Here is a 19,160-nt window from a genome sequence, read left to right on the forward strand (position 1 = left end):
ACCAAACTCAATTGTGGTTTAAAAAAAACCAACAACAACAAACCCAAAACAAAACAAACTCAACCCTCAAAAAATCTGAACCCACTTGAAAAATTGTTAGAGAGAAATTAGTAAAAAAAACAACCCTAAAAACACTACCAAAAAACTCACCTAATCTCAGTACAAACAACAAAACAGATAGAGGAAGGGAACAACTACATTGTTTTTGCAAAGCAGTAACTATTATGACTGGTACCTCTGAGAATTAAACAGAGCAAGCTCTCCAGTGTTTTGACCTCCAGAAGGTCATGTTCACAAGTCAGTGACCGTAAGAGCCAAGCTGGCATTCCCAGTGCCCACAACAATAGATCCAATTACTTCAACCAACAAGCATTAAAAAGCAAATGCAGCACATAAAGCTCCTATTGCTTTGTTAATTCAAATACATATATCTGCAGATATGAAGACGAGAGAACAGCACCCTTGCCATTTCTGTATGCTATCCATGCTCTCGTTTCTTAACTTCCCTTACACATTTTGTTTTCCACTTTTGTTTTCCTCCCTGGGGTTTGCCTGTTTGGAAACACTTCACCCAAACTCAAACCAAAACAGAGCTGAAAAATTTGTTTTGTCAACGTCGTTCTTCCCACCCATTATTCACTGTAATTTTTCAGACTTGGCTGAGAGGAAATACCATTTTGTTCTTCTTTCAATTGCAGATGCATAGATCTAGGTGCTCAGTAAAAAAAAACCAAAAAACCTCAAGCTTCATACTTACTACTCAGTGACTATTTCAAATTTGCTGAGCAACTTAGGAGTTCAAATAATTCATTTAGAGGGAAAAAAAGAAACAGAAATCATCAGCAAGTACACTGCTGAAGCAAGTATGTTCAAAGTGGATCAATAACATTTTATAAAAGGCAGATTTAAAAAAACCAACCTACAAAATCCAGCAATGCCTACCAGGTACCCCAGCCCCAGGGATATTTGAGGAATGGCTGGGACCAAATATCAACGAAAACCCCTTCACAAGTATTCAGCATCCTCCCCTCTGTCTCTCTAGGTGTGGATGGGGTTTGCCTTCTTCCCTGGAAGGCCTAAAGGCCATCATCAAATCTGGCACCTCCGTGGGGCTCCACGCTTGCACCTCAGGTCCTGCACTGCCCGGGTATGCTAGTGCTGGCTCTGCCTCACACAACACAGGGAAAACGCTGACACCAAAATCCTCTATCACCTCTATGTTCTCCCCAGGCACACAGAGCTTCTGCTCAATGGCTCCAAAGTGCCCCAAACAGGCACCGGTCACTGCAGAGGACATGTACTGATCTGAAAGGTGAGTTGAATGTGCAGTTTAATGTGACTGGTAAAGGGGAGGTTATTTATGCCTACTTTGTATATGGCCCTATTTACTTTAAATAAAGTCGTGTTAGAAGAGCCCAAACAAAAATACCTATCAATAGTACAGTAGACAAAACTAACTGCGGAAGTGATACCGCCCCAGCAAAATGCGATGTAGCCGGTTTTGCAAGGTTGCTAATTATGTATTATGAAGGACATTATACAGCGACCTATTAATACATCTAGAGCCCTCTGTTGCCCTATTATCAATAACAAACGGGAACCTTCTGTGCTATTTTGGGAAATGACCTTTCTCCACAGCATTGTAGTGTAGCACGAGCCAGGAACCTCCCGAGCTGTAACTCCAGCTCCACCAGGGACTTGCTGGGTGATGAGGGAAAGTCGCTTTGCCTTCTTTTTTTTTTGCCTACCTCTCAGCTCGGCCGAGTGCTTCACTCAGTTCAAATATTTGAGCAGAGCTTTGAGGATGCAGAACACCAGATCAGTGTGAGACACGGCTGCAGCTGCTCGAGGACTTTAACACGGCAGCAATTCCGCTGCGGTGGGAAGAACACACTGCACAGAATACAAGGTTCCCTTTTCACAAGTGAGAATTTACAGCCCCTAGGTTTAGGCTGCAGGTCACCACCTAGTAACATTTAACTCGCCAGTGATTTCAGCTATAGAGTTTCTCCAACACACAAAGAGAGAAAAGCTCAGTGCTCGTTCCCCTCCTCCACGCCAGCAGAATTTGGGGTAATGGTAACAACTCACATAATGGCAAAGGATACACCTAAAACAACAGCACGCAGAGACCATAGGATGAAAATTACTGGGACAAGCAGAACGCTCAGCAGATACTCAGTTTATGCAGTCTGGTACATTTCAAAGGTCAAAAAAAATAGCTGGGTTATAGGAAGTTAGAGAGATTAAAAAAATAGAGCAGAGACTGTAACAACACCAGCTCTTTCTCTAAATAAATAAAAGTCACGACTACATGAAGTCATTCTGAAAACATGAATTATTTAATTTGCTTTGGCGGAATATTCCCAGGCTTAACCCCCTCAAATTTTGGTAAAAGGTGGGAAAAAAATCTGATCCATTTACAAACTACAGGAATGTGCATAAGCACACAATAAAACTATAAGAAAGCTATACTCCCAACTTAGAAAAATCCGATCACTTAACTCTTTTCCAAGGGGCAGAGGCCAACACCTCACTTGATTTTCAATGTCTCACTTTTCTACAGAAGAAAGGGCTAGATACTGGTACAGTATCCCAGAGTTGTCTAATAACCACATAATTTCACCAACACTTTCCAAATAAAACTTACTTCGTGGCTTGAGACCCGTCCCGCTGGAGGAAATTCCACTTCCATTCCTTTGTAATTGACAGCACAACTCAAATTCCTAGATCTGCATCCTCAGTTCTTCAGAAATGAAAATAATTTAACAGCGTGGAGGATTTAACCTGCAAACCACAATACCACACCCATATTTCTGTGAGGAAGTTCCCGGGGTGAACACTGTTCTTCCACCACGATGATTCTCAAATGCCCACAAAAAATCCTTAGCTATTACTTAAAAGCACTTTTACAGACAGACAGCAATATATTTAACACAGATGTTTAAAGCGTGACATGATTCAAGTTTTATAAGAATTAAAGTATAGCAGTTACTGAAATCCATGTTTGAATTTAATATTTAGTAGTCCCTACTGACAGATTGCATTTAGTGACCTTAATTAACAGTGCCCAGAGACAGCTCACCCATGTTCTCCAGATTGAACTATGGCAAAATTTCAGACCTGGGCTATGGATCCCCAGGCAAACGGAAAAAAAAGGACAGGAATATGCATCACTTAGTAAAATGGTTGGTTATAACACTTTGGAAACAAGGAGGGGGCGTTTCCTCTCCTGGGCAGAAAGCTTTGACTGGTGGGGAACCAGTGAAAGTGAACACACAGGCCCTGATAGTCATTTTTCCTTCCACAACCTATTCATGCAACATTTTGGAGCTCCTTTTCTTTCGCCTAACAACTTCATGAAAAAAGTTGACATCTCATCAGTAGCCCAAGATCAGCAGGTCAAGAAATTAGGCAGCTGCCAAGGAAGCCTTTTACCAGTTTAGTAAAGCATACTCTCAGCTTTAGGGGCAAAGGCACCCCCTAAGGTAGTTTGACCCCCCTGGAGGGGCTGGGGACCTGGGAGGGTGATGAGGAGAGCGAGGAAGGGCTGAGCGCTGCTGCACAGCGCCATCTAAGGGCGCTCTGTAAGGACTGCAGCGAGAGGCCAGGACTGCTCGCTGTCGCTGCTCCCCCAAAAATCATCTAGAAAATGAAGTTACTGGGAAGCTGGCTGAGGAATGCTATTCAGAACAAAAAGATTTACCTTTGGCACTTGTAGCAATTTGTTTCTCTCCGTCGCAATTTCTTGGGATGCAAACTACAAACACTCTAGATTAAGCACAGAAAATTGTACGGCTTTTAGATTGAGAAACTAAAAAACAAGAGTAGCCTTAATACTATCCGGCTTGTGCAATATTTAAATATCTATTTCAGTTTTTCAATGCAAAATCATTTTTCTCCCTAAGTTATACAAGCCTTGTTTGTAAAAACCTTGTCTTTTGGGGTGATTTTGTGATCCAATGTACACGAGGAAACTCCACACTAACCCAAGGATCCACGTAGTCCAACCTCAATCTCAAGAAGCAGCCAATAAAGAAAATAAAAAAAAGAAACCAAAACCATTCAAATTTCCCACAGAAACATCCTTGCCCTTCAGATGCTCACTAAGGGATAGATGTTCAAAATGTTAAATGAGAGCCATCCAGACTAGGCTCACTTACAGGATCTGTGCTTGTCTCCAGAGCAATGTTTTCTAAGATGAAAGAGCTGGCAGTGGACCAAACGAGATTATTTTAATTATTCCCGTTTCCCTCTGAAATTTCCTGTGTCTCATTGCATGTGAGATTTACTACCCCCAAAACAGAAAATTGACTCACCTAATGGGACAAAGCTCAGGTGACCTGTATTCTAGGACCCCTATTCAATCATGTTTAGGCACGTGCTCAAATGGTGTCCTTTCCTGATATCAGGGTATGGAGAAATGTTTCTAATTAGCATTTCTAATATGAGCAACTGTACCTCAAGGAACTGTGATGGGTGGGAAGGGGTGTGTGGAGCAGTGTCTGCAGCTGAGCTGAAAGCCACGTGCATCCTGCAAGACATGAAACTGGGACTTCCCTGTTCCACACACCATGATTCAGAACAACTGATTAATTTTGGTACAGGAATAAAATACTTTTAGCTGTGGTACAGTCTGCCCTGTTGTTGCGAGTGTAGAAATGACAGCACTAAAGAGTCTTACTGTAAAGACACTTTTTCACTTATAAGAGAATGACGTACTCTAAAGGATAGCTAAAGGGAGAGGTGAAGAATAACATATTGTAACTATCTAAAGTTTGAAACATTAATTTTTAAATCTACTCGGGTTCTATTGCCACTGCACACAGAAATAACCAGTCAGGTATTCTGCATCACACCACTCATAAACAACAAAAAAAGTTCTTTGCTTTTACTTAAACTGTTTTTAAAAGCTTATTGATTTTGACTTAAGTTCCTCCTTCTCCTGTAAATCAGAAGTTAAGAACGTGACTTCAGCTACTTGTTTTGAATCTGGCAGGTATCAAATATTAGCAGCTGTTGTTCCCTGCAGACAGACAAATCGTATTCACACCTCAAAAAAGAAATCCTGTTTTGGTCAGCCAAATTTGCTCAGAAAGCAAGGGCATGGAAAGCCATCCCTCTTAGTCTGATCGCAGTCAGGATTTCCAGGCAGATCACTTGGTTAAGATTTGTGCATTATTTTTTTTAAATGGCAATATTTGTAACGTAATTCATATTCCAGTTTGCTGTTTATTTTACTTGATTGAGCTGGATTTGTGCATTAAAGATAATTTTTTTTTTAAATGGCAATATTTGCCATTTAAAAAATAAACAGTTTGCTGTTTATTTTACTTGATTGAGCTCTGCCAGATACCACACACTTACCATGCTTTCGATGTGACACACAGGACAGAAACCATTTCCTCACGTGGCTGTCATTTCTGGAAGGAGTATCTGATCTCAATTGTGCGATTACAGCAATATTAGTCCTCTCTGTGAATTTTATGAGACTGCAGAGTTTCTCTTTGAACTTCAGAAGAGAAGGGACACCAGAGTGTAACAGACTTGTGAAACACATGCTGACCTTTTAATATGTTGACCCGCATTGCTGTTAACAGCTATCAACGGATCCACAAGTGTGGACAGGGGGGAGAAAGGACAGGAGAAGGGGTGGAAAGGAGAAAACCAGCAGGCTGACAAGGCATTATTTTTCACATAAAGTCCACAGGCTTACAAATTTCTCAGGAAATTTGGCAGAAAAAGTATAAATACTTAGCTGTTTCTTACTTAGATCTAGAAGTAAAAACCGAGTATTTGAGTAACAGTAAAAGCTCCGAGTCTAAGCTTCTGGCATCACTCTGCCAGATACCACACACTTACCATGCTTTCGACGTGGCACACAGGGCAGAAACCATTTCCTCACGTGGCTGTCATTTCTGGAAGGAGTATCTGATCTCAATTGTGCGATTACAGCAATATTAGTCCTCTCTGTGAATTTTATGAGACTGCAGAGTTTCTCTTTGAACTTCAGAAGAGAAGGGACACCAGAGTGTAACAGACTTGTGAAACACATGCTGACCTTTTAATATGTTGACCCGCATTGCTGTTAACAGCTATCAACGGATCCACAAGTGTGGACAGGGGGGAGAAAGGACAGGAGAAGGGGTGGAAAGGAGAAAACCAGCAGACTGACAAGGCATTATTTTTCACATAAAGTCCACAGGCTTACAAATTTCTCAGGAAATTTGGCAGAAAAAGTATAAATACTTAGCTGTTTCTTACTTAGATCTAGTTACAGGCTTACAAATTTCTCAGGAAATTCGGCAGAAAAAGTATACAAATACTTAGCTGTTTCTTACTTAGATCTAGAAGTAAAAACCGAGTATTTGAGTAACAGTAAAAGCTCCGAGTCTAAGCTTCTGGCATCATAAGGCACATTACTTGTTGCGGTTTGTGATGTCACTAAAGATCCTTTGTCCAGTTGGACTAACGATTTACAGTTCAGAAGGAAGGTGAAACAAACAACTTAACTCTTTGTGCTTATTCTACAGGCTTTGCCAGGTTTGATCAGATTAAAAAAAAAATTTAAAAGGAGAGGGGGACTCTCTGTATATCTACATTCAGTGCAGAACCATAAACATTTTCAAATATACATTCAATATCCCTTCTAGTTCTGTTTGTGAAACCTCTCAAGGAAATTCTTAGCACCCTAATTTCCCTTTCCTCCATGGATAATTCTGCCTACTCCAAAATACCGGGAAAGCTCCTCTAAGAATAATCCTTACTGTGATGGCTGAAGTCTGCTTCTCCTGCCACGAGAGGAAGGTCTGACATCATCACAGCCTGGGAACCAGCTCAGCTCCTTTTCCGCACAAACAGCAGGATATGTTTTAGCACAGTTGGCTTGTCTCTAAACTTCCCATCCTCCCCACCTCTCTAGGACAGTGCCTGCTTTCTTCTAAGGCTTGATGAGAGTGAGAAAGAAGACTAAAGGGCATAAGTAACGACGGGGTCAAGAAGGGACAGTTTGCCACAGGTGCTGCTAACAGACACTGAACAACAGTTTTGCACGACTTCAGAAATCCTTGTCTTCTGCTCGTGAGCTCTGTCCAAGCCTGGGTTCACCGAGGTTACAGGAAAAGAAAAGGTTGTACTTTTGTTGATCAACGCTGCTAAGCAACAAATCGTAAAAACTAACATTACTCTCGTCTTCCGCTGGTTGCAATTAGAAAATTACAAGCAGGATCTTTGTGTCATGGATTCGGGGCTGACAGATACCTTTAGCAGCATGACTTTGTAATGCCACAAGCCACGCAGACAATTAGAGAATCTTCTCACTATATATATATTACGCATCCCCAGCCACTGCAGCTCAGTCATCTGAAGTTAGAATCACTTTTAGTTTAAGATCTTTAGGTTGTAACGGTCACTTTCAATAGAAGAAACAAAGTAAAAATATTGTTAAATATTCATAAAGTTAGTCGGGGTTTAAAAATATTGTTAAACCCCGACTAACTTTATGAATATTTAAGTCATTTAAAGAGGTGTACAACTAAACTAAAGCTTTTTTACGCTACTCTACCAGTGAAAGAGATCTGTCATTTAAAGAGGTTTATAACTAAACTAAAGCTCTTTTACGCTACTCTACCAGTGAAAGAGATCTAAACATAAGAGAAAATGAAGACGTAGTAACTAACATACAGCAGAAACTCACTTTGCCACAGTATTTTAAAGAAAAAAGACAGGAATCTCATCACATATTCTGAAAAGTGAAGATTTTGACTCATTACAGTAACAATTATTTACTCAGGCTACAAGGACTTCTAGCTTTTCCCCACTTAGAGCACAATTACAAACAAAACCACCTAGTTCCAAAAGGCAAGTGTCTGCATTAGACTAGTCCCCCACCAGATACAAATCAAAAAGATAGAAAAGGGAATTGAATTAATCATTTTTGTAAACCTCACACAGCAAACACCGTGGATCACACCAGTTTCTCTGTCTTGCCAGTGAATTGCCTATGATAATTCTTATCTCCCATGGGAGAAAACAAAAGAAAAACAGACATTCTTCATAACACAGACTACCATGAATGTCACCTCCTCTTTTCCTGGTTTGTTCATGAGCTGACCCAAACCTTGGTATGGCAGTAGGGATCCAAATACGCCTATCATACTTCCATTCTGAACATGTACTGCAATTCCTTATGAGTTTTTAGTTTTGAAATTTTTATTCTCAATCCGCAAGTTGTGTTAATGTTCTAATACGGGGTGAGGAGGGGTTATTTTTAAATAAACTGTAAGGAGTATGACCATGGAGTATCTAAGCTAGGTTTTGGAAGAGGAACCCTGCTGCTAGTCAACCTATTATACTGTGGATTGCCCAAATCATGAGTTCCAGGGGAACACACTGATTTCTCTTTAAATACATGTTTTATCAACTTCTGTTTAATTGTTCTTCAAACGGAATCTGTTTTAGAACAGTCCAGGAGGAATAGTTAAGGAAGGACTAAGCTCTGTAAAAATGTTTCTCATTTTAACTCATGGATGTTACTTCTTGAATGTGCATCCAAATGGGGGAGCAACAAAGCACTCTGAACAAGGAAAAGTAAACGGGAAATAACTATGTTTACACCAGTCTCCAGCACAGAGCAAGTCAATAATTGAGTCTTGCCACATTAAGAAAAAACTAGGAAGGGAACTGCATTGGGTTGGAATAAAAACCAAAACCAAACCAACCCAAACCCAGCTCATTAGTATCCTTTAGCTCAATCCCCATCCCCAAAAATCTCAAGACAAATCTCAAGACTCACAAATAGACAGCCAACACACTGCAGATTTCACAAATAAAGAAACATAAAGCCCGAACAAGCATGCATAACTGGAATTAACGCACTTACAAAAGGCAAGGGCAGATTAGAAAGTGTCTGCTACTACTTAAAGCAGGACATTACAACAGAACAGTAGTCAAGAAGGGGTCAGCTGGGTCCTGCCACTGAAAACAGAGAGATTAGATATGAAAGGAGTAAGTCATACTGAGAGCATGAACTTGCTAAGAGCATTTTTTCAACCTTAAGTAACATGGCCGTAAATATATATGGGGCTTGGAGTAAAGACTACTGAACTGTAACCCTTATATTCTACTGACCTGTTTGAGAGGCTGGGTAAATCACTTTCTCTCACCACACTTGTTTTTCCAGCTGTGAAGCACCAGCAACATCTATTACACAGGGACCTGGGGAAAAGCTTCACACTTAAATCCAACTGCAAGACTATGTAGGACCCAAGAGTTTGTGTACCTGAAAAGTTTGTTCCTTACCTCCCGTATCAATTTGTCTAACCGTTTATCATACCTCTAGCTACAAACTTAATCTTGCTATTATTTTCTCATAAAGTTGTATTATTTTCTCATAATGTTCTGCAGCAGCTGTGGTTTTAAATGTTAACAGGAGAGTAACTTGACAGCTCTAGAAACTAGGAATATGTCAACATCCTACTCAACAGATTTGTTTACTATCTTTTTTCAGAAGCCTGTTTTACCTGAATGACAATGTTTTAATGCATTTTACCCCCCTTAATCCCACAGAGCTAGGAACGATGAGCTGGAAATGATCTTCCCCATCTTGGGAAATACTGAATTGTTTACTAAATTGTAGCCTACCAGCTAAAGCTACACAGCCCTTCTGAAGACAATGCTTTTCCCCAGCCCATGAGGCCATAAACAAAATTGCACAATTAATTGAATGGCGGTTGACTCCAAAACGTGTCACAGCAAAATTCTACAAGCTATAAAACAAAGAAGTTGGTTTTCACACATATGGCTTGGGTCATAGCCTGCACAGTACAGCTTTTCAGTTTGATGGGGAATCACTGAAAACCAAAGCTGGTACCCTTGTCTATTGCTATTTCCAAAGACCCTTCTCAGTATAAGGATATTTCTCTGTCCACTGAAGCATGAGGCACAAACGAATCCGTAATTTTCATTCAGTGCTCTACTTTAAGAAGAAAATGCAGTTGAATGAAAAGCAGAAGTTGCTTAAGCCATTGTAGTGTCTTCTTCTAAGAGTTCATTAGTAAACTAATGATACTTTAAAAGAAGCAACAAAACAAGAAAATAATGATTGCCCATGGCTTGACTGGAGGGACAGATTTGCATCCAGAAAACATCCCAAAACAGTGATAAAACATATTCTGCTTGAGCAACTGTCAGTTAAACAAAATTGCAGGTTCTATTCCGCTTGCTTGACAGGTCACGTACAACAGACAAAGGAAACAGCAGCCCCTGACAAAAGCAATGAGAATAATAAGGGTTTGATCTAACACATATGCACAAATGAGGCCCCCTTAAAAACTGTCACCTGAAGCAAACAGACTATCAAAAAGTTGAGAACTCACCAGTTAAAATGTGGCTCCTCTCATTAAATCATTTTCCACCTGACTGTGATTTCTTCTACTAGGTACCATCATTTCTTCTACTAGGTACCATCAAAATACAGTTAATTTTTAAAGCTGAAAGGATAGAAGATATCGCTTTTGGTTTGGGGCACTTTCTGTCTTGTTCAACAGAGACCATTTCTAAATAGAAAAGAAACTGTAAATGCTACATTTTTTTTTTTGCAACAACTCAGCATGGTCCTAACGAAGTCGCTGTCCTGCCACTCCCTAACATTCTTTCTTTGAAGGAACATATGTCTACACAACTGGTTGCAGCAATCCCAAATTACTCATTTGGGATGCAAAGTCTAAGAAATAGGAATAAGGGGGTAAGAGCACTGAAGCTCTGACAATTTATGTGGCAGAAACCAGCTACAGCGATGCAAAATTTCTTAACAAATAAATGCCTCAGCTGTATGTCCCACAGAACACAGTGCTCTTTGTTAATATTTCCCTGCAAATACACATGGGGATCATTGCTTTTAATTATCAAGTATTTTTATTTTGCCTTGCAGTTTGCCGTATACTTTCTGGTCATGCTTCACATTTTTGAAGTAAAAATATATGGACAATCACACAGCCACCAATGGGAAAAATGACTGAAATGCTAGCACTGAGGATGGAAGTTTCTTCTGCATTGTTTAATTTGTGTCACTTTGACAAACCAAAGGGTAAAAAATCCTCAGTATTTTCAACAATCAGTCATCTTTTCTGATAGTTGCCAAATTATACCTACACAGAAATCAAAGCTGTGAAGCACAGAAGTTCAGCAGGAAAAAGTAAATTTAGTTGGGAACACACCGTAACAACTGGCATGAGGGGAAGAGAGGAGAAAAAAGAAAATCACTCCGGTGAAAAAACAAAGGGAGAGAGTATCAAAGTCAACCAATTCATTGCTACCCTGGAATTGTCTCAAAAATTCAGACTGAGGCTGCCAGAACTCAAACGTATCTATATCTTAAAAAGCCAAACAAGTGAAACTGAACTAAACTAAAAATTAAAGACACCATACCTTTTATGTATGTGTTCAGAAAATCAAGACTATAAAAATCATCAGTTCTAATGCCTTTTTTTTTTAAGTCAATTCATGTAAACAACAATAGACTCACAAATCCTTATGCTATTTTACTGGTTTTCTGTCAGGTCTCCAAAAATCAGCATTATTCCACTTTTCTCTTTTCTCATATTTAGTAGGTACCAGATGAGCTCTGCTTTCTTGATGATGGCTTAGGAAAATGCTTCCTCCAGATTTGCTCTCAAGGGAAATAAAAAACGTACTTCTGGTTGTAAGCAGTCATGTCTTCTAAAAGAGAGGAAAAAAAAAACCCAAACCCAAACACAACTGGGGCTTTTGTTTGAACCCCAAAAACTTAAGTCAGATAAAAAAACCTCAAACCATTCTTACTAGAGATTCATTACGCTAGTATAAAGATATTTGCTACTATAACACCATGGATGACATTTGTTCCATTTGATGCCTGCATTTAAAAAAAGGCTAACTAAATTTTGGTTTTGTATTAAAACATCTATTTAGAAACTGAGATGGTTAAAATTCCATTCTCCTAGTGTACAGTAACTAACTATACCTTCCTAACAGGGACCAAACACCACTAAATTCTATTTATATCCATATAATTTATTTAAACTAAGACTGTGGTCAGGTGCTGCCAGGGGTTCCAATGTTCTTGCTGTCACTCAAGGTGAGGAAAGAAAAAGCAATCCATACTGGCAACAGCTGATACTATATTAGAACCAAAAGCACCAGCGTAAACTGCTCTAAGATGGTCCCATAATTGGAACAAAACTCTACCACCACAAACCTTTCTGTCTCACCATCCCAAAACCAGTCACATTTCAAGACAGGCGTATATTTTTGACCAACAGGTCTACAGCATGTACAAATAGAAGACTTGGAAATATACCTTTTTCAATACAGTCTTTAGTAATCTGAGGAAGTGTTTGCATTCATCATGATCTTTGCACATACAGTATTTTTCTGCAGAGTAGTGGATAGATATTCTATCAATGTCTGCTGTAGTAAAACATTTGAATCCACACATTGAAGAACTATATTTAATGTTCATGTTTACATAAAGCACTTAACAAGAACAGAGCAGAATCTGATGCTTAGAGACCATCTCTGAATGCTTTCATTAGCAGGTCGGCTGCCAGCCCAGGAGACAAGACACCACTAAGAACTTTTTCTTCCAGAAGTGGAATCTTATCCTTGACTGCCAAGTGACTCCGGAAATGTTCCAACATATTTTCTTGGATGAGATTCCACATCCACACTTTCTGCTGTTTCCGTCGTTTGGCAATTAACTCACCGCTTGTGAGCATGAGGTCACGAAATTCTGTCATTTTATCCCACATATCTGAGATACCTTCTCCAGTTTTGGCAGAGATGCGCATTACCTGTTGGATTCAGAAGAATTTTTGAAGCCAAGAAACTACTGGGCTTGAGAGTTCAATTACTGCATCAGGTAGACTGTGTGAAAATTAAGAAAGGTATAAGGCAAGCTTATTTCAATACACTCACTTCGTGAAGCTCTAAGCAGTTTTGTGCTGCTTTTCTTTTTTTAAAAAGATCTCAAAATTAGGATTCTACCAACTATAGGTGGACCCTGAGACCCTGAGATCCGTAGTGTTTGGGATAACTAGGCCTTGTCCACCTGCTTGTATAATGAGTGAGAATCAATTTTAATGAGTCCTTTAGCTAGAAGGACTCAAGTCCTTTTACTCAAGTGAAGTGTTGCCTTTCTACTTAAATGTAGAGTTCATTACATATTCTGGTAGATATAGTCTGGTAGCTGCTCTTTTACACTTAAAATATTCCAGAAATGAGGCATTTAAAGTATTTTTTGCATTTGCTTTCCAGACTAGGAATTCATTTTGCCAAAAATATTTTAGGCATCCAACATGATGGAACAGTTTGTTGGGTTTTTTTTTAAAGTATCTCTCTTTCCAATCTAATGGATATGATACAGCCCCTACATATAATTTTTTTTTTCTTTCTTCCAGTTGTCAGACATTGCCATCACTGAAAAACAGACCAATTTCTGATAACCTGTTTAATTCACTGGTCTCAAACAGTTCTTTTGGGTCACGTTTATCAGATGTGACCTCTCATCAGATCTAGAAATAAGTATTACAAAATGATGGCTAAGTCCCAAGCAGCTCAGCTGATTTAAACTGAATTCCATGGGTCAATTTTAATACCAGCAAACCTCCCATTATATATACAGATATATAAATAAAGGGAGTGAGAATGTGTGTGTGTGTGCTCTTATTTTATATACACATACTGAAAACTAGTACAGAATCTTTGCCTTCATAGTTTACCATAATCTTTTAATAGATGGAATACTGCATTACAATTAAAGGCCCACAGGATAAGAATTGCAATAATCTAGACATTGCATACACAAACAGATGAGGTTCTTGCCCAAGACCTTTTGTTATGTGAGAAATTAAAAAAAGGTAAAGCAATAAAGGTGTTTCACGAACAAGTGAAAGACAAAAGATAATCACAGGCTTCAGAGTTATAAAAAAGGGATATTTTAAGATATGTGTAGTTTACAAAAAGCAAGACAAGTTTGTACCACCACTGATGTTAGTAATAGGTCTGCTAATTTTTTATAGAAAAAATATAATTTTTTTAAAAGAAGAGCCCATGGAGAATACTATACCTAGATGAGATGATAACAATCCTAATTCATGGCAGGGGAGGGGGAGGAGGGGGAAGCAGGGACAAACAAAACAAAACAAAACAAAAAAAACAAAACAACTACAAAACCCCCAAACCAACCAACCAACCAACGAAAAACATAACATAAACCACAGTAAAGTACACAAACCTTTGGTCTCCAAACCTTTGAACGTTTACGAAGTAGCTTCATGGCACTAACATATTCTGCCTGTATTCTCCGTGCAGGCACAACTAAATCACCATCAGCTTTATTTATAGCCACTAGATCCGCCATCTCAATTATGCCTCGTTTGATACCCTACATGGAACAGGGAGAGAAATCATCAATAACCAGGACTGGCACATGCTGATTTAACATGAAAAGCAGGTCAAAATGTTTTATTAGTTTCTGGTGGCTCTTACTGATTTTTTTGTGTGTGTGTATCTGCTAGTTATGCAACAGTAGTGCCAATGGCCTCTGTCATCACTAGTTATTACTCTGACACAAGAAAACTAAATATGAATATCAGAGGCAATATATCTATTATATATGGATATCAGAGACAATATATGAATATCAGGGACAATAACCTATTTCACATATAGAGCTTCAAGTTTAACCAAAACATGACTCCATTTGCAAACCTATTCATATTGATTTCTGTTTTCTTATAAGACAAAGTCACTCCCCAAAATCATATATAACTAATAAATAGGCTAAAGTAAGTCAGAGAGTATAAAAATTTTACATCCTAATACTTCCAAAATTGGGGGGGGGAGCATAGCAGATCCTAATTGTGCAATAAATTGTTAAGACACTGAAAGGACTTCAATAGTAAAACACGGTCAATATGGATTTTGTGCACAGACAGATACTACATCTTGGATTTAAGTTTCTCTTCCTAGTCCTGGGTAATACTTAATAAGAGAAACTGAAAATTACCTGTAACTCATCTCCACCCGCAGGTGGTAGCAGTAATATAAACATGTCAACCATATCAGCCACAGCAAATTCTGACTGTCCCACACCTAAAAAATTGAATCCAGAGTTCACCACTTATTGCAAACTTTCAGCCACATTAACAAGAGTAATTATGGAAGATCCCAGTATGGCCCCATGAACAAATCCCACTAACAAAGACAACAGGAAACACAACATGTCCTACAAAACAGTGTTTTTACAAAACATATAGGACTAGAAAATTGACAGAATGGGCATTCATTTTCAACCAGTAACCCTGTCTGAATGCATGAGCAAAATCAAGGATGAAAGTATGCAATTAGTACCACAGCTTATTGATATAGGGCAACAGGGTAACTGGAAGACAACCCTAACACACATACCCACTGTTTCCACAAGAACAACGTTGTAGCCTCCTCCCTCGCACAGCAGAATGGCTTCATTTGTGGTCCTTGTCACACCTCCCAGTGTCCCTCTGGTTGGAGACGGTCTGATGTACGCATTCATGTCTCTGGACAACTCGGTCATCCGTGTTTTATCACCCAATAGGGAACCTTAAACATTTAATGTTATTTCAAAAAGTGCAAACCGGCCAAACTTCCCCCTCTCCTCCCCAGTAAATGAGCAAAAAAAGACAGATCTCTCGGTCCAAGTCACCCCAATACAAGTAGCTCAAGACTTTGCTGAGGACTAGGAAGTTACTGCCTGGTTCTTCTGCCTATCAGAAGCTGGAAAGGTCTGATAAGCAGACCTTACTGCTATCAAATCTGAAGAAATTATTCTAGGTCGGAAGGAATTCTGCAATCCCTGAATGGCTTTTTGAGGCCTGTACACAGCAGGCCACGCAATTAAATCTTTGCTGTTTCTGTCCAAAGGGACAAATCTCCGCTTTATGATTCTAGTATTTGTTGATGGTGGATTTTTTGTTCTGTTTGTAAGAAAGCTGACGTGCATCACTCATACAAACTTTAAATTGGATTCAATGAGATGTACACGCATGATGCAAATTCCAAACGATGAGAGACGCTCAATTCTTTTAACTGATGCAGTCTTGCCATCATATTTTGCTATTCTATTGATGTGTCTTGAATGTATGTATTCAAAAATATAATCTTTCTTAGCTCCAGGTCATTGCAATGCTGAATTTTTTTTTTTCTTTTTAAATAGTTAAACATTGCAACATCTCCTCTGACAATGTAGAAGCTGGAAAAAGGAATGATTTTCTCTGGCAGCTGCCCATCAGAAAAAGATCAAAATCAACATTCTGTTATTTATGTCAGAGATACCATTAATCAAGCACACTCAGCCTAAAATTTCCCTACAATTTCTGGTTTGAGAGTGACAGCTACACAACTTTGAAGAATTTCAAATTTAGAAAAAAAAGAATCATGGTAGAACTCAGACAAATGGTCAATGCTACTGCATCTGGAGACCTTGAAACCAGTACGGTCAACAGAAATCCAAAAATTCCTATTGAGAAGAACTAATGAATATTGTAAAATCCAACTTAATCTACACGTTCGGCTTGCAGCATCCACTCAATACTTTTAAATTAGCATGTGCTTCCTGCTGAGGCAATAATTGGCATTACCACCGTTGAAATTTAGGCAGAAACAAATGCCCTTCTGCTCCTTCATTCACCGGGAAATAAATAAACAAAACTACAGGAGAAAACCGTAGCTATCTAAGGTTTCAGACAAAAAAGTTGAAAAGGAACATTTGAACACTGGAAAAGAGGAAACCTGAAAAAAGTAGGGCACTGATACATATTTCCCAATTTCGTATTGGGGGGGGGGGGCTTTGTATTTTCTTTCCGTAAGCATTTTCCCAAAGCACTCTATGAAAGTCGATTTCCCAGCACCAGGCGGACCGGACAACCCTAAATGGTCACATTAGGAAAAAAAAAAACATATTGTTAATCAAATAAATAATACATCACATGAACACTGATAACATCTAAGCTGCTAACAATTCATACTTTAGCACAGTGTCACAACGAAGGCAAATGAAAGCTATGCCACAATCGAGATACCCAACTAAGCAGTTGTAGTTGACTTGAAATACACTACCTGGGTTCATCCAGTGTGGCAGCACTCACTTCACCGCCCCTCATCCTACCCACGCCAACATAACACTGGGTTTATCCAGCTTAATTTCCTCTCCTCCAAATAAATTTATCTGACTTACGCTTCAGAACTTTTAAAATGTCATATCCTAAATCTGTATTTTTCAGATTTACTATTTATAAAAGACACACTCTAAAAGCAAAAGCCCATACTTTGAAGAGCTGTTATTTCAAAAGAATTGGGCAATTTCCTTACATGTCTAAGCATGCAAACTAAGATTAGCTTGTTAACCTCCAGCAGATATTTCTCGCTCCCATGCCCAAGTTCTTATTCTACCTTTGTACACATGCAAGAGATGACAGCTGGACATGACATACTTTAATAGTCCATCTCTTTACAAGGGAAAAATATTTCATAGTTTCCAAGATAACCAGGTTCAAAGTCTCCTCAGCTGAAAAGTAGGCTGCTTTCAAGTAAGGCCTTAAAACAGGAAGGTATATATTTTAACTTTTGAGGATTAATGAAGGGATTCGAGAAATACTCAAGAAAACACCTTCTTTGGGAAAAGGATAGGTCTGCTTAACTACATCCTTCCCTATCGTGTATCAAATTACAAACTACCCACCTAACATTTCAGCTTATAATAGTTATTAAAAAAAACCCAAATAATTGCCCCTCACCGACAAGAAGCAACAATTACTTCCACAGCTTTTTCAAAAACCATTTTCCAGCTCAAGCTATAATCTTACTGGACAACAGAAGCGAAGTAGATTGGCTACAAACCACAAGAAACCAGTGATCCAAGACTACGGACCATGATGCTTAAAGAACAATAGTGGTAACGAAGGGTGAAGATTGTAACTCTGTCAAAGCAACTACTGGACAGACATAAAAGGACTAACCAACTCTAAAGGCAAGTGGTTTTCCTTGATTTAACTTTTCTTGTTCCCTGTGGTAGGATAATACCTTCTGAAGGAGCACCTGGGCTACTTTCTTCTTCCTACTCTGAGTTGATTCTACAAGTGTAATAGCTTCTGCCAAACAGGCTCTATGACCCTGGATTAGTCCACTGTAAAGTCTGTCTACGAGCCTTTGTTCTCTGTCAGAAAGCCCCTCTAGTTGCTGCTCAGGGGCCACTTGTTGACACAGCTCTCTCCTCAAACTGTGTGATGAACATTTCCATCTTGTACGATAGTGGGGCACCGTTGTAAGAGATTCAATGGATGGGAAATCCGCTCTGGAAGCCAAGTGAGAGTTTGTGAAGCACAAGTTCGTGAAGTAAGTTCTTCCAGAGAAATAACAACGAGGGAATCTCAGCAGCAAAGAGGGGATCTTCATCTTGTTTGGAATTAACAATACCCGAGGTATCAGTTCGCTTTTATCTGCAGAGACCCTAAAGGGAAAGAATAACATTTTTACTTCCTTCAAAGCATTCATAAGGACTCAAATGAAACCTATGTACACAGGCAACCGACAGCTACTGTTTAAACAAAAAAAAATATAGTTCTTTCTTCCCAGAGAAAAAAAACAACAATCAAAACAGAATCACAGAACGGTTCGAGTTGGAAGGGATAGTTCCTTCTTCCCAGAGAAAAAAAAACAACCAAAACAGAATCATAGAATGGTTTGGGTTGGAAGGGACCTTAAAGATCATCCAGTTCCAACCCCCCTGCCCTGGGCAGGGACACCTCCCACCAGACCAGGTTGCTCAAAGCCCCATCCAGCCTGGCCTTGAACACCTCCAGGGATGGGGCAGCCACAAAAAGAAGAAAAAGATGGAATCTTCAATTGCATAGCATCTCTTTATTATCATGTTTTATAAACGAAAATAGTCTTTTTATAAGCAAGGAAATAAAACCAACTTTTAAATAGGACAGCTTCCAAGGGCACCCACAGTACCCTAAGAATCCGGTAATCAAACCAACTCCTGCCTGTACTGACTGAAATTGTGCTGTATATTCTACTTTCGCGAGGTTTTTTAAAACAATTATTGAAGATGAGCCTTTTGCAAAAAAAAAAAAAGGGGGGGG

General features: G+C 39.2%; 2 protein-coding genes across 3 annotated transcripts in view; both read right to left on the reverse strand.

Moving 5' to 3' along the window:
• Positions 1-7,772: 7,772 nt before the first annotated feature.
• Positions 7,773-15,645, reverse strand: LOC106892532 (methylmalonic aciduria type A protein, mitochondrial-like). Of its 2 annotated transcripts, XR_001412870.1 has the most exons (5): positions 15,448-15,645; positions 15,047-15,132; positions 14,273-14,422; positions 12,338-12,830; positions 7,773-11,718 (listed from the first exon to the last, which is right to left on the reverse strand). XR_001412870.1 is itself a non-coding variant. In XM_014949792.1 (4 exons), the coding sequence occupies exons 1-4, from the start codon at positions 15,590-15,592 to the stop codon at positions 12,543-12,545; spliced, it is 669 nt and encodes a 222-aa protein (XP_014805278.1). In that variant the 5' UTR covers positions 15,593-15,645; the 3' UTR covers positions 7,773-12,542. The 2 variants fall into 2 exon arrangements, 1 of the variants encoding a protein (XP_014805278.1); XM_014949792.1 differs by having other exon boundaries at positions 7,773-12,830.
• Positions 15,646-16,725: 1,080 nt separating this feature from the next.
• LOC106892550 (methylmalonic aciduria type A protein, mitochondrial-like) overlaps positions 16,726-19,160 on the reverse strand; it is a 5,235-nt gene continuing 2,800 nt past the window's right edge. The window contains exons 2-3 of the mRNA XM_014949814.1: positions 18,033-18,523; positions 16,726-16,943 (exon numbers count right to left, since the gene is read on the reverse strand). Of these exons, the coding sequence (XP_014805300.1) occupies positions 16,726-16,943; positions 18,033-18,468 (654 nt within the window). The 5' untranslated portion in view covers positions 18,469-18,523. The remainder of the gene's footprint in view (positions 16,944-18,032; positions 18,524-19,160) is intronic.

The sequence above is a fragment of the Calidris pugnax genome, unplaced genomic scaffold (assembly GCF_001431845.1).
Source record: "Calidris pugnax isolate Ruff unplaced genomic scaffold, ASM143184v1 scaffold42, whole genome shotgun sequence".
NCBI classification, from domain to species: Eukaryota; Metazoa; Chordata; class Aves; order Charadriiformes; family Scolopacidae; genus Calidris; species Calidris pugnax.